The sequence below is a fragment of the Pygocentrus nattereri genome, chromosome 10 (assembly GCF_015220715.1).
Source record: "Pygocentrus nattereri isolate fPygNat1 chromosome 10, fPygNat1.pri, whole genome shotgun sequence".
Classification (NCBI taxonomy): domain Eukaryota; kingdom Metazoa; phylum Chordata; class Actinopteri; order Characiformes; family Serrasalmidae; genus Pygocentrus; species Pygocentrus nattereri.
Genome location: NC_051220.1, coordinates 20,046,858 through 20,063,151, shown reverse-complemented (window position 1 = coordinate 20,063,151; position 16,294 = coordinate 20,046,858). Strand labels below are relative to the sequence as shown.

The 16,294-nt window shown below is 37.6% G+C and overlaps 1 protein-coding gene across 1 annotated transcript in view; it reads right to left on the bottom strand.

Moving 5' to 3' along the window:
• ltk (leukocyte receptor tyrosine kinase) overlaps positions 1 to 16,294 on the bottom strand; it is a 124,733-nt gene that overhangs the window by 22,668 nt on the left and 85,771 nt on the right. The window contains exons 14-19 of the mRNA XM_017713450.2: positions 14,994 to 15,125; positions 14,557 to 14,713; positions 9,862 to 10,044; positions 7,640 to 7,738; positions 2,878 to 3,030; positions 1,589 to 1,702 (exon numbers count right to left, since the gene is read on the bottom strand). Coding sequence (XP_017568939.1) covers positions 1,589 to 1,702; positions 2,878 to 3,030; positions 7,640 to 7,738; positions 9,862 to 10,044; positions 14,557 to 14,713; positions 14,994 to 15,125 — 838 coding nt within the window. The remainder of the gene's footprint in view (positions 1 to 1,588; positions 1,703 to 2,877; positions 3,031 to 7,639; positions 7,739 to 9,861; positions 10,045 to 14,556; positions 14,714 to 14,993; positions 15,126 to 16,294) is intronic.

Sequence of the window (16,294 nt, the reverse complement as noted above, 5' to 3'; positions counted from 1 at the left end):
ATGTCCGTCCCACAGCTGTCTTTTAAAGATCAGAGCATAAACTTCGTCTCCTCTGCAGACCAGTTTCTGCTCCCGCCATGTTGAACGTTATAACGTGATGCACATGCGCAGAACGTACTCACACATTCTGATTGGAATGTAATCAGATTCAGGCATTTACATGGCTATTATTCTTCTATTTACCAGATTATTTAGAGGTTTACCTACCTCGTTCAATCAGATTGAAATTGTATTCCGAATGGCCTCAATCAAACTAGACTATACCAATCGAGGTGATTACATGGACGTATTCTATTCCAATCGAGCTATTAGTTGGATTACTAACAGATTATTAGGCTGCATGTAAACGTGAGTAGTGACTCATTATTTCACACATGTTTGTAGAAACTGTCTGCATGCCTAGGTGCTGGGATTTATACACCTGTGGCCATGGAAATGATTGGAACACCTGAATTCAATGATTAGGATGGGTGACTGAATACTTTTGGAAATATAGTGTATATGCTTTAGGTCTAATTCTGAAGAATGACCGCTATTTGTAATGTTATCCACATTAAGTTCATTTAACCCTCTGGGGTCCAGAAACTTGCTCGCACATTAAATTTGATATTTTTATATATGTTTCTTTACCTTTGTGACAATACAGCACTGAAACATTTTCTAAATCTGTAGAGTCTGCCCTTTCCATTTCATCTTATCACAAGATCATATGTGACTCACATCCAAAGTTACAAGGTAAGGTCTATGCAAGACTGTGTTTTTCAGTCCTGCCCCCACCTGCCCCCAAAATCAAAAACATTTCTCCCACACCCACCTGCAACCCAAACATTTTGCCCTGATCCTGTCCACACAGTTCCATCAAGGCGAACTGACATCCACTATCTGGCATAGTCTATTCACAAATACAAATGTGCTGCAAGATATTCTGGTGGGTCTGCAGGAGACCTCTATTACAAGTCTATTAAAAGAGCTAAGACACACATCATCTGCCTCTCACCATGTGTAATTGGTCTACAGTTTGTGTGAAATTGACTATTGGACACCTATGAAATCACTAAAGGCTTATCCATCATGTCAGAAGCTCTTCAATGATGTTCAAAAATGTTTACATCTGCTCAAGTTAATGCAGCATTTCTTGTAGCAACGAAGATAACAAGGCATTCTGACATTAAATATATGGACATCATCTTATATACAAGGGCTTTTAAAGGCACATTCAAGATGTGCAAAAATCAAGAAAATACTCTTAGACCCCAGAGTGTTAAGTAATAAATTGACAATAAAAACATTTGGAATACATGAAAACGCAGCACAAATGAAAACCACTTCCGCCTCCCAGCGCATGTGTTGCGTCCAGTGTGAAATTACAAGCGTTGCAGAGTGGTTAAAGTGTACCACGTGCAGCACATCATTTTTGGTGTGAAATCGACTTAAAATTCTCTCTTTCCCTGCATATCTCAGTCCCTCTGAGGAGCCCTGATGTAGTGGGAGTGATTATGTACAGTGTGGGGAGAGTGGATGTGGGGAGGTGTAGGGTGTCAGAGTCGCTGGAAGGTGGAGTTGAGGCAGAACTGGAAGAGTCTCTTACTGAGTGTGAGGCTGGCACAGGTCAGCACGATGCCCATCACCACAGCAGATGCTACCACGGCCAGGATGAGAGACAGGGACGGGTGTCCCTCAGCCACAGAACCCTGTGTTTCCACTGGGGGATCAGTGCACACAGAGAGAAAGAGAGACAAACAGTAAAGCATGTATGTATATAACTGACACTAAATGAGAACTGTTAGCAAAGATTCCAATAACTCCTGAGTAGAGCTGGGAGGTATACCAGTATAACAGTGAATACCGGTATGACTGATATGAATGTTGTACTGTAATGAGCCCAAAAACAGTGACCCACAAACAGAGCTTGCAGTTGCTCCCACATTAATCAGTGTAGTCTTTGCGTGGCCACGTATAGCAGTGGTATTACGCACTGTGTTTACGCTGTTTTCTTACCTCAGTAACTGCTGCACATTATGTCTGCATGTTTGCACTTTGTCCTTTTTGTTCCTGGAAGAACGTAATTTCACTCCACTGTGTACTTGTACATAGATGGAATAACAATAAAAGCCTCTTGACTTGATTTGTATTGTTTTGTTGTCCCATGTGCATGAAGCATCACAAAAGCATTCCCTTTTGCCAACTATGCCACGTTATGTTTGTGTAGAGTTTTACTTTGTGAGGGTTTCCATTTTTACTCTGTTGTTTTGCTCTGGACAAAATAGATTTAACACACCTATTGAGCTTGATGAAGAAGAACGAATCCACTTGTAAAACCCATCCAACAGGCAGAGAGTAAACTTATTGGGATAAACTTAATTTAGCAAGCCTGGAATAGTGCACTTCAGATGGGTCAAAGGGGTCAGTTCAGTCACAATGGCATCACGTTTTTTGGGGGTGTGGTGGTGGTGGTGGTGGTGGTGGTGGTGGTGGTGGTGGTGGTGGGGGGGGGGGGGGGGGGGGCTGATTCAGTTAAGTTGTAGTGGTATGGTCTAGACGAAAGTTCAGTGCAGAATTCGGTTCCCAATCTAGCCCTGGTTAGCTGTATGACCCGTTCTTCTTACTTTATAAGGACAATACTAGCCTGCCAAATGTTTCGGTTAGTAGTACCGTGTTTTCATTGTGCTGTGGGGTATATATTTTTTAAATGTGTTACACGTATAAGATACTAATTGTAAAAAAACTGCAACAATGACTATATTCATTTTCATCATCTATTACATTTCAAAATCACAATATATAGTGGCAATCATGATAGGAATTACATAAAAAACATGCAGCTAATATATGGAATAAAAATCAGCATTGCTTTTGAAGAATAATTTATTTAGCTACCTATGCATGTGATGTTGTCTGGCGCGAGCACTTCCTCATTGTGACACAGGCAGAGAATCAGTCTGCTGTCTTCATCTCGTTTACAGCTCTGAGTCTGACAGTGGCTGCAGTTCAGGTGCACTTCAATTTCAGCTTCCCCATGACTTTCCATGGCTGCAGACAGCAAAGAGAAACATATCTACATAACAAATATAGAAACATCTCCTACTCTTCTCAAAGACTTTATATGTTGAAAACTGATGGATTTAGTAAAGGGGCCACTGAAAGGAAATGTGATTGTTTTTTTTTAATATTCGAGTCTAATGTACCTCTATCAATTCCATTTGATTCAGTTTAGTGTCATTATATGGATTTGGGAGTACAGTATAACAAAACATGGTTGGATTGCTTCTCTGTTACATAAACATTAAGACAAGGACATGAGTGCACATGCACTAGTGGGATAACATACAATCCACATACGGAAATGATCCTGCAAAAACAGCCCTTTTTGAATTTACTGTTTCTGTAATGTCTTGAAAGTGAACAAATTTACACATATTTATTATCTATTCAGCCTACAGCAGTTTGGCCCTGCTCATTCATGCTGAAGTTTTAAGGAGTGTATCAGCCCAGACTGAATGAGGCACAATACAATCTTAAAAAGACCTTGTTTAAATCTAAGGGACAAAGGGAGCTTGTAAAATAGCTTTGTAAAAAATAGCTGTCTTTGGTACATAAAACCAAAAACTACATTTCAGGGAAAAACAAAAAAGGAAAAGAAAATGGCTCAATATGGACAGTTTATTGCCTAATCATATGAAATTTACAGTAAATCAGATCTGCATCTATGATAAGCTTGAATATTCAGGATGACATAATCTGAGGTCTTACATAACAAGAAGTGCATGTTGCACAGACTTTTCAATGAACCCCAAAAAGCTTTCCAGCTTTCTGAGGTGTGATAAACAGACTAGAGTCTGTATATATAAGTTCCTCAATGAAAACAGAAGAGAGTTGTAAATTATATTGTGAAATGGCTTCACAATTTCCTGAAACACAGGGAGCAGTGAACCTGAGCTGATATGAGGCAAAGTGTGATTAATGAGAGCGTGAGAGGAGAAACAGCTGGACAAAGTGCAGAGTGTGTGAGAGCGAAAGTGAAGGGCAGCTCTGATGGCAGATGTGTGTCAGAAGCTGAGGTGGATGCTGAATGATGTTTTCCTGAAGGAGTGAACTAACTTGATTTAAATACACATCATTTCATGATACTACAAAGTGTCTGTTTTTGGGCTGCTGTTGTGGTGTTTGTCTTTTCTTGGGGTTCCTGCTAAAGAACCTGCAGGTAACACTGCATTTATTACAGAACTGACCTGAAACATATTTTCTTATCAAAGTGTGAACGCTCAGGTACCATAAACTGACTGAGTAGCATAGTATGTGTCTAACCTTTAGAAGTCATCAGTGACAACAAAAGCAAATCTGATATTAAATATTTTTCATTTGATTCTCATTTAAATGAGCAATAAAAGTCCACAGATCAAACTGTCAATTAACATTTTCATTTGTTTTGATGTTCTTGTTATTTACAACTTCTGAAATCTTTGTACTTGGACATGGTGCCTAATCACTCAAAGTGACAATTTTCTCATTATTTGTGAAAAGGTTTTTGACCTTTGCTTTGAACTATGAAGGTCCCTTGGGGTCTTCTTTATGATGCAATACTCTGCCCACTCTTTCTTAAAAGCATACAAGAGTCCTTTGTTCATGGTAGTGCCATGTAGCATCTGAGGAATTCAGAATTTATGGATAAAAATTAATTTGCAATTAATTTAATCCTTTTAAAGCTGCTATGTTTTGCAACATTCTAAATTGTTTTGCAAGTTCGAAACATAAAATCATGACAACCTATTTTATTTTGAATTGTACATAACTAAATGACCATTTTTAATAATTTACCTAATGTGCATACATAGTTGGATGGTGGTAACACCTCACATAACTGCTTTTTTAAAGATTCACTGAAAATGTAAGCATTTTAGAATTGTGATATGTCATGTACTTTATTTTTGAAAATTATTTTAGAAGGAAACAACGGAAAACAATTGACCAAATTACACTGACCAAATTTCATATCCTTTAGTACTGCAACTTCTAGGGTTTACCACAGTTGGTTTCTGTGTTTATCAAAATGTCAAGTTTATTAAGACTTATTTCTTCAGCCACAAAAAAAACGTAAAAAAATAAAAGCTTAAAATAATTTAAATCTGCAAAAGAGGAAGTTCATTCATGCTTTTGTTTTCTCTTGTCTACATTATTACAGTAAATGCCCTACTGAATTACTGAAAGTGACGTGACAGGTTACTGCATGTGCAAAGAGCAGCTGTTAGAGTACTACTTATTCAATATGACATGTTCTTACATCATGCCTGTTCCACAGAAGACACAATATGACTTACCGTGAACTATAGAAATGAACAAATTTTCTAAACGCTATGGTTAATCATTTTAGACACAGGTGTTTTGCTGAATTCTGACTCTACTGCAGAATCTCACTCTCCTTCACATTCATGCATTTTATACAGACATGCAGACTCTAGCTTGCATTTCTCTGGTTTCTATTTATAAACATATCTTCAGTTAGTAAAATTTGTAAAAAAAAAAAAAAGAAAGAAAAAAAAACAGACATCTGTGGAGTCCATATGCCAGAATGACTTGCATGCACATGAAAAGTCACAATTCAGCACAACACCTGCTGTCTAAATGAGCTGACCGACCGCAATGTTTGGCGAAATTCTGTTCATTGGTACAGATCACAGGAAGCCATACTATGCTCTAAACTACATTGACAGGCTGTACAATAAGATGAACTGAAATGTATTTAAGACCTAGATCCATTTTGTCTGGGTAGAAGGAAGTCAGCCTTGTAGCACCAGCACTAAACTAAAGCAGAAACATTTGAAAACCAAACATGTCTTAGCTGATCAACTACATCTAATGTAAGTGGGAAGTAGTGTCATTTTTCCTGAAATATTCCTTTAACACTGAAAATGGCTCAGCACATTCATATGTATGTCTGAGAAAACATATTCCAAATTTTAACCTCTTTTCACAGCAACCACAGACATTTCTGCTTGTTTTGGAGGAGTGTGTGTGTGCGCTTGTGTGTGTGAATTTTTCACGAGACGCTCAACACAATATGTAAAACAGAGAGCCAACAGTGGCTTAGTTAATCTGATAATAGAGTTATGAGGGAACATATTTCAGTTCAATTTGTTAATTGGAAAATTGGAGTAGACTTTCATTCAGCTGGCAGAATGGCCACTTGGTTTCCAGCAGATAGAGGTTAAGCTCACCAAACGTAATTCCTAAAGAAAAACGACAAAGGTTTTTATGGCCTGCTGAGATTCTTATTACTATTATTATTATAATCTACACTGACTTCATACACTGCAGCGTGTACAACACAGCTAACCACTCATCTCCTCAAGCCTCTCAGACAAAGTGTGGAGACAACAGAGTCCAGAGACTCTTCTCAATTTCAACAAGTTGCATGAGGCTTTTTATTACACACCACAAGATTCCCATGTCTTTTATTGAATCACTAACAGGGCGTGTGATGTGCTTCTGTTGCTCTCTATTGGTTAAAGGAAACGTTTTACTACTAGATACATAACAAACAATTAAAGTATAATATAAATATAACAATAACAATAGTATTAATATGAAGATGCAGGAATCATTATGCTTTAAAGGCGAATGCTCTTTTATTAAACAGACATCAAGGGTGAAGCACCACTCAGCATTGCTGTCATGGCCAAGCTAGCAGTCACTCCTAGACATGCACTCTTACCTAAGCACTAACCGTACACCAAATACCCCCAGACCAGCACAGCATAGCACAAAAACACATGTGCACCTCATCAAGCCAGCAACAACAACTTCTTCATAGATTAAATTCTCTCAGACTGTGAGCGCAGCACTTCTGAGAGCCTCCTTGCATGGCTGCTCTGCATGGCCATGCCTCCTGTGTTTCAATATATATAAATTCATACAAGTTAATCGTAGATAAAATGCTCCAAAGATTCCAAGCCCACTACATGTTCAGAAGGCACTTGGAGTCTAGTTCAAACAAATAGGCAGTTTTTAAAACATAACTCCTGAGGACATTTAAAAGGGTTTAACAGTTATCTGTAGCTTATATATCATTTTGTATATAAAAAAGTATTTTTATTTAAAATTACTGATAGTTAGAATAGTTCAAATATTCATTGCCTATTTTGCTGTTGCAGTTTTGGCATATTTTGAATAGCCAGTTTGTGCCATATTCATGGCAAAATGTTAAATATAAATGAAATAAAAACACAGCTGGGATTTTTAATGTGGCCCTTTTAGTGGTTGACACTAAAAGTCCCACCCAACACAAATCAAACTAAAGAAAACAGCAGAAAAAAGTCAGCAGAAGGACCAATATCATTCTTTGTCTGTCAGTTCACTGTAAAAACATCACAAAAATTACAGATAACAGAAAAAATAATGGACATGAGAAGACAAGGGCTTTAAGACAGTTAGGTAGATAATTAAGGTAAACAAAATAATGACTAAATGAAAATTTTCTACTCTTGTGAGGAGTAAAGTGCATACCTCGAGTAGCCACTCCCGTCTCTGTGCTTTGTACTGAGTTTTTGTACCCTGTGCAAATTAGTCATAAACATTCCAAACATTCTGTGGTAAACTAGCATTACCCCATAAACCCATCTGAATAGTGCTGTGAATCTCTCACCTGCCAACGGCTGCAGAAATATCTCTCCTGAAGGGTGGACAAAAGAAATGCCATCCTGCCCGTCTGCTGTGATGTCATCAGTTTGGGACACATCACCACCTAAAGAGAAATATGAAAAAAGTCACCATACTATAGGCCCCACTAGAAGGTTACCCTAACACTACCTCCTCACCCACAAAGGTATTATATACCACATACAAAATATTCTATTCTTACTTTGCGTTTGAAATTGTATTTTTAAAGTATTTGAAATCCTTGGTCAATTGACATTTTGTTGACTTTCCAAGTGAAAATAAGTTTCAATCTTCAACAGAGAACAGACCTCTGAACATTTTAATGCACAATTATGGTAAATTAATTAATATATTGGGAAAAAATAAAGCAAAAATTTAGCAAATAAATCGAAAATGTATACTAAAATGAGCAAAATGACATATTTAAGTGTGTTCTCTAGAGGATGAGTAAACTTACTTTCACTTATAAAAGCAAAAAAAAAAACATGCAATTTGACCAGAGGTGTGTAAATTATTGTACATGGCTATAAAAACCTGATTTAAAATCTATCTACCTTCTGTAATTGGCTATTGTTTTGTGTTTTTGGCCCTCGGCCCACCTGTATCATTGCACTTTGGCCCATTAGGATAAAAAGGCGTGGGCACCCTGATATAGACATTTGAATTATGTACAGTGAGTGATTCATTTTCTTCAGTGGGTAGTAAATAGTGCATCTGAAACAGGGGTAACCTAATATATAAAAAGGGAGGCCTTTTTCAAAAGGCCTTCTTTCATCTGTCTTTGAGATGGCACATAGATGTTTGTGGGGGTAACTGTCTATTCACTAATGGATGTGACCTATAACAGCTTCAATGGTGTTAAAAAAAGATGCCATCATGTTCTTTGTTGACTTCAAGCACAAAAACTCAATCAGCTTTGGAGTATCTTTTATGTGACAGACTATAAAAGCTTTTTATACAAGCACATATGTTTTCTGTGCAAGTAATTATGGTGCATTAATACAGTGATACAATAAACAACTTTATAAAAGAATACAGTGTGTCTGTACATTTTTAATCACATCTCAAAGCCGTAGCCACACACTAGCATTTTTAGGAAAAAAATGTACAAACAAAATTACCTTGGAATTTCAATGTAATATCACATCAGACTTCCGTAACGAATACATTTTGCATGCAAAACTGTGTTATGCTAAAAGTTGCAAAACAACAGCGCTATTGCTTTGGCTCTGTTACTGCTCTTACTAAAAAGCAGATTTTTCCTCCTCAGTAAGCAATTCATCTTTTTATAATGCAACTCCATCATATTAAAGATGAGCAAAGGGGAATGTGACAGGGTCACATATTTCATACAAAAAGCTGTCAAAGGCTTTCCGTTACATTTACATTTACAGCATTTAGCAGACGCTCTTATCCAGAGCGACTTACAAGAAGTGCTTTGTCAATCTAGAGAAAGTATCTTTGCTAGTTACCAATAGCTTAGAGAAAAGAGTCCTGAGCTCAGATACTGCTAGAAACAAAATGTCACTGCAGACACCGAGAGAAAAGGAAGAGTTGAACGCAGAACTCTGTGCCATTCAATGCAATGAAATACAATACAATAAACTATTGTATACAATACAATAAACCTACTATTGTCAGGTGTAACAGTAAATTACATTGCTTATGCAAACACCTTCATAAAAAAGTTTTTTCTCTGTGATTTATGTGATAAGGTGGACCTTATACTTGATGCATTCTGCTAAAGATAACAACAAATTATAATTTCTGAATAAATAGAAGTGTGTCAGTGTTTGAACTTGAGCTCATCTAAAAGCTGGAATGATGTCAGTTTCTCTCCACCATGTCATTACAGTTATTTTCAAGGCTGAACAAGTTGGTGTTTAATTCATTTTGTGTAAATTTGGAAGCAGCTATGCATTTGAGCAAGGCAAAAGTTTAATTTATATATGGATATCTAGCTCCTTGGCTAAGCACAGCTGCACACAAGTCACATAAGAGTTATCTATATAATGGTGCTACAGGTGCAGCACTATGCTGTCACAAATACATATCTGATATTTTTTTCCTGTTTTTTCATGGTTCATGGTTAGTGGGTTAGCTAGCTTAGTAACTGTACCAAAATAACTTTTTACAACTCCTAGGTTATTTTCTACATTTTGCAAGCCTTCCATGACTGCACCCTGGTGTTTCCATCAGCACACTAACCTCGGTATCCTCCTCCACCGCCTCCAGCAGTACACGCGCCTCCTCCTCCCCCAAATCCTCCAAAAGTAGCCCAGCCAAGTTTAGACAGGGCCTGAGGGCAAGAAGAGCCCCCTTCTGGCCCTTCAAACAGAGATTTTCCTGCCCAGAGGTGTGTAGTAGTGTCCCTCCAACCACCTCCCCCTCCTGCACACAACATACGCATACACAGTGAATGGAAACTTGTTTTTAGTTATATAGTTCCTATGTATACATCATATATATACACATACATACGCACACACACACACACACACACACACACACACACACACACACACACACACACACACACACACACACACACACACACACACAGTATCTTACAAAATTGAGTTCCCTCACATTTCTGCAAACCTTTTATTATATCTTTTCAGGGGACAACACTATAGAAATAAAATATAACAAAGTAGTCAGTGTACAGCTTTTATAGCAGTATAGATTTACTGTCCTCTGAAAATAATACACCTCACAGTGAACATGTCCAAACTGTGCTCAAAATGTCAGTGTTTTGTGTTACCACCATTATTATCTAGCACTGCCTCTTGGGCATGGAATTCACCAGAGCTGCACAGGTTGCGAATGGAATCCTCTTCCGCTCCTCCATGATGACATCAATTTAAGTATGATTTTGAATTTAGGAATCCATCAGAGGGAACTCATTACACTATGTAACTGAAGATGGTTTGCAGAGAGGAATGTGAAATATTTCTTACAGTATCCATCTCAAAGCTTGCAATAAAGCACTAATGTTATTAATGTGTGGTTTCTGATTTTTTTCTTATCCATTTAATTTTTATAAATTATATATATATATATATATATATATATATATATATATATATATATATATATAACTTCAATGTCAAAAAGACATTGTGTGTAAATTTAAAGGGTATATATGCACTGGAAGTATATTAAATAACAAAAAAAGTGCCTGAATATTTGTTTACCCTAACTGCAGATAGGTTCCACTCAACTGCTGCTATTTTAAAAAAAGCTCTGGTCAACTATGTCTACAATGTTCCTGTCAGCCCCCAACAAATTCTCTCGGTCCTGAACAAGATAAAAAGCACACGTGCAAACCTCCCTAATCATCAGATTGATGCATCGTCCCTTCTGTCTCATGTCTTACGGTCATTTTTTATCTTTTTGTCCTGACAGAAGTCAATTAATGAAAAGCGTTCACGTTATTAGAAGCATAAAAGCGTCTGTCAGACATTTAACCCATAGAACATCTCATTACTGAGTGACTGTCAAAAGAGAATTTGATTCTAATGTCAGAACCACACCAGAAAAAGCTCTGTAATATGAAAATGTCTGTTTAGTACCTAATGGATTGTTTCAAAAATGCACATAAAACGGCCTGGGTTGTTTTCTAAGCTCTTGGGCACAAAAGACTCTCAAACATGAAAAAAGTATCACACCAAAAAGAATGACAATCTTGACAAACAGCCAAAAAAGTCTGGCATTTCACCGGTCAACCAAGAAAATAAAATCTCACAATTGCTTAGAATTGTGGTGCGGCTCAGTGGTTTACAAGCACTTGCACAGGAGTATAAATATATTTTTGACCACAGAACCAGAATAAATAAATTCACTCAGTTTTATTACAGGAACCACACCTTCAAGTCAAGACCATTTTCCAAACTCTCATCTCTTAGAATTCAACAGATTGTGTCTTTAATACTAAAACACATGTAAATGCCCTTTGCTCTGAATGGCTGCTCTCCACTGGGTCTCATTTGAACACTACTTACAACTTCAAAGTGAATGGAAGGGCTAAACTGCCCTAGACTGAATAAGTGTGTACATGTAAATATGTTGGTTTTCATGATATCACAAAAACAATTAATTCATAAAGGATTCTTTTCTGACAGAAGGATTTTCTTTCTGTAGTTTCCATATATGGTACATTTTGAAACTTTAACAATGTTTACAAACTACATTAAAAACAAATATTCAGTAAATTATACACACACACACACACACACACACACACTACTCACAAAAAGTTAGGGACATTTGGCTTACGGCTGAAATTTGATAGTGATATTTCATGAAAATAGGGCATTTAAGTAGAGGCATGCAATGGTGATTTCCTCATCTCAAACAATTTATCGAAACAAAAGCCAACAAGTGGTGGATATACCCCAACAAAAAATGTCAATGTATCAATAACTTGTCGTGTGCCCTTGAGCATCAATTACAGCTTGACAACGACATCTCATGCTGTTCACAAGTTGACTTATTGTCTGCTGAGGCATGGTACCCCACTCTTCTTAAAGGGCTGCTCTCGGGTCATTGAAGTTCTGGGGTACAGGAGTTACGAGCCTCTACACAGCGACTATGACTCATAGGTTTTCTATGGGATTCAGGTCTGGAGAAAGTGCAGGCCACTCCATTTGAGGTACCCCAACAGCTGTTCCCTAACAATGCGACCTCGATGAGCTGGAGCATTGTTGTCCATGAAGATGCAATTAGGCCTGTATTGTTCATGCAGAGGCACAATGACTGGATTAATGACGTTATTTAAGTACTATACTTGTCACTGTACCTTTCACAAAGTGTAGGGCAGTTCTGTATTCACTAGACACACCTGCCCACACTGTAACACCACCACCACCACCTTGCCATTAAGCTCCTTGTTAGAGAACAAGTTGTGCAAAAGGTACTGAATTAGAATTGTTCAAAGACTGAGGTAGTCAAAGAATCCTTAACCAAGATAGAGAGAAAGCTGCAATAGAAAGCTTTTATTTTGCACTGTAATATCATTATTTGTAACAAGGACATGTCACCTATTTGTCATGACAAATGTCATAATGTTTGAAGTCAGGACAGCTAACTGGAGTACACTGTGATATGTTGTGAAATATCACATTAATAAATGTGATAATGTGGCAATAAACTGGTCAAAAAATATGATTAATTATTATTATATTATTGTCTTAGCCCAACTTTGCATTATAACTCTTGGAAGCAAATGATGGTGAGGTTATTCTCTGCCCCCTTTTCTCTGAAATTTATTCAGAATGACCTAAAGTCAGCTGAATAAAAACCAAAGAACATAAATCCTTTTTTACTATTAAATGAAAACTGTAATTGTAATGTGGCAAAACAGAGCAGGTGCTTGTGGTTTTAAAAAAATAAGAAAAATAAAATAAATAAATAAATAAAATAAAAAGAGAGAGGCTTTAATGTAACGAGTCTCAATCAAGCACGATCATGAGAGACCAGATGATCAAAGAGATGGTGTAGAACCAAACGTCAAAAACTGAGAGGCAAAACAAGACAATAAGCAGACTAAGCCAAGATAGACAAAAACAGAAACCGTGGTCAAAAAACAAGCCAGGTCAAAGAGTAGCACCACTCAGTATATACTAGAACAACAGTGGCAGTACTTTGCCCTGAATAAACAGAAAGAGCCCGTCTTTATAAGCGTGAAGTTGATGACAGTCATGAGCGGCCGGTTAGAATTCAGGTGACCAGGACCTGGACAGTGACTGCTGACTGGCTGATGGAGGTACAATATGCCTCACATGGATTGTGGGAGTTGGCGTCTGGGAAAGGATCAGTGTCCGCAGAGTAACTGACTACAGAGCCAGAAAGAGGCATGACAGTAATAATAACATTTCGATCTGCCCTCAGGGGATGTTTGAATTTTGGAATCAATAAAACATCAACAGAGAAATAATTGAAGTTAAGCCATGACGGTAAGATCAGGTAGATCCTCAACCAGATTCTCTACAACCATGTAGAGAAAGGACTGTTTTATTCTATTTGAAGATGATCAGTTGGTTTTTGTCAGTGTTTTCTCAATGAACTCACAATGCGGCTGTTTAAATCCTGCGTCCAAAAGTGTTTTCAGTGATCACATTTGGATTTCATTTGGCCGCATGAAATGCCAAGTGTGAACACATCCAGGGAGCACTGTGATCGGATTTTGACTGGGTCATTCTAACCACATTCAGAGGCAGTCAAAGATGAATAAGAGACAAATCGTCTTCCATATCCTTACACAATAACAAAAGCAGAAATTCATAAGCCAAGTGCTGACTGGCAGGTGAGAGCATAAACTACTAAACAACTGATACACAAGGCTGGAGTTATCCCAAAACCAAGAGCCTTTTTACCCTCTGATCCATGCACCCAAGTAAAATCTGTCTGTTTTATATAACAAGGAGGAAAAGAAAACCATAAATATAAAGTAAATATGGAAAGAATGTATGTATCGATGTGCTTTTATGTGGAAAAGTGAAATGTGTTTTCATCTGGTCACATCTTAGTGTAAATGAAATACAGCCAAAGTATATCTAGATATGATCAGGACATGAAACACATGCAAATTCAAGGTTTAAACAAATCCAATGATAATGTGTTAGTTCACATGATGATAACGCTTTTTTTTTTTAAACTAATTTTCTCAATATTTTTAAAACATTTTTTGACGCATGGTCTTTTGTTTTCTTGTGTTTTTAAGAAAAAAAATAAACACTTCATAGTTTTTTTTTTTAATTTTGGAATCTTTGAAAGGTTATGAGAAGTGTATATTATTCAGATAAGGCTATTTTTTGACCTAAACAATGAATCATTAGCTAACATAACTGACAGTCCTATCTTGCGTAGAAGGGATAAAAGTGAGGTGCAGTAAACGAAGACCTGCTGCTCCGGTACGGCCGTTGACTCCAGCTGCCACAGTGTCATTCTCATACTGCTCCAGAGGTATCTGGTCCAAACTGCTCTCGGGGTCCTCCAGGTATGCTTTCCCACCCCCACCAGCTGCTATCAGCAGAGGCACTGGCTCCCCATCCTCCAACTGCACCCGGACATCCCAAAAAAAAAAAAAGAAAAAGAAAAAAGTCACCTCAAAGAAAAACTCAAACCACTGTTATCGTCCCAGACTAACCCCACTTCCATCTGTGGCCCAGTTCAAATGGCTCCAAATACTTTCAGCATGTCTAAAAAATGCATGTCTAGACATGAACAATGAGGCAGAGACTGCTATCCACATGCTTTCCTTTAGGCAGTGTCACTTGGTTGAAGGGATGTGTTCGTGAGAAGAGAAGAGGGGGAAAGGAAGAAATGGAAAGCTTTACCCGAAAAATGAACGTAGCTCCTCCACCGCCACCGCCACCCCCAGCCCATTCCATAGCAGAACTGTCTCTGTCAAAGCCGTCTTCAATGACAGTCGACTCACCCAGGCAGATCTTGTGGGTCAGAGCGTTCCTCTGCAGAGAAACAGGGAAGAGAGATGAGAGTTTTTGACTGAAATGACAGCACAATGCATATATTATATATTGTGTGTATATGTATATGTATATATATATATATATATATACATATATATATATATATATTACATACACACACACACACGCACACGCACACACACACATATATATACAGGGTGAGTCAAAAGTCACAGGACTGTTTTATTTTATTTTTTATGCTGTCATAAGCCTCCACGATGCGGTGCTGAAGGTGGTGTTTGTTGTGAATTTTCTCGGCATACACAATTTGTTTGAGATGACCCCAGACATAAAAGTCGATAAAAAAATAAAATAAAACGCTGTCCTGTGACTTTTGACTCACCCTGTATATATATTCAAAATAATATTATAATTTAATGAAAATGCTAACCACTTATACAAACTATCAGTGTATAAGAAAAAAATATAGAATTGCTGGTGGTGAGTGCTCGTGGATGGAGACGTCTTCATTTGCTGCAGCTTATGATCCATCCCTTACAGAAAAACCACATGAAATTTACTCATGATCAGTTACATGTTTACACATTGCACATAATTCTTAATAGTTTTTCCACATGTGGACTTTTCCTGTGATGCATATTTTTATTTTTCTTACATTATGAATCATTCGCTTATACCTTTCACTTGTGTGTCCTACCTCACATTTCACAAGGTCATATGTAATCACATATTATTCACATGATGGTATATGTGATCGCGTTCACAGGATGTCACGTTATCGTATTATTCATATGATGTCACGTCATCACATCACATGATGTCACACGATCACATTATGTCACATGATCACATCACAATGACATACACTGTTATCTCTCAGGAGCAAGCCAGGTACCACAGCTGCTCACCACCTGACCACAAGTGTGAGACAGCTTGATGATGACAGATCCTCATTGGCTAGAAGCTCAGTTGACCAACACATGGAAACAAACTGTGCTGAATAGAGTGCATAGCAAACTATGTTGTGTTTGGGGATATTGTTTTCAAATGTAAAGTTTGAATTAATGTTCTTAAAGAAATGTTATATCTGAAAGCCACAAGAGGTTAGGGGCTGTCGGTAAAACTGCCTGGCGACTCTTTTCTTACCTCCTCCACCAACTGCAACCAGGTACCATCGCTTTATCTTG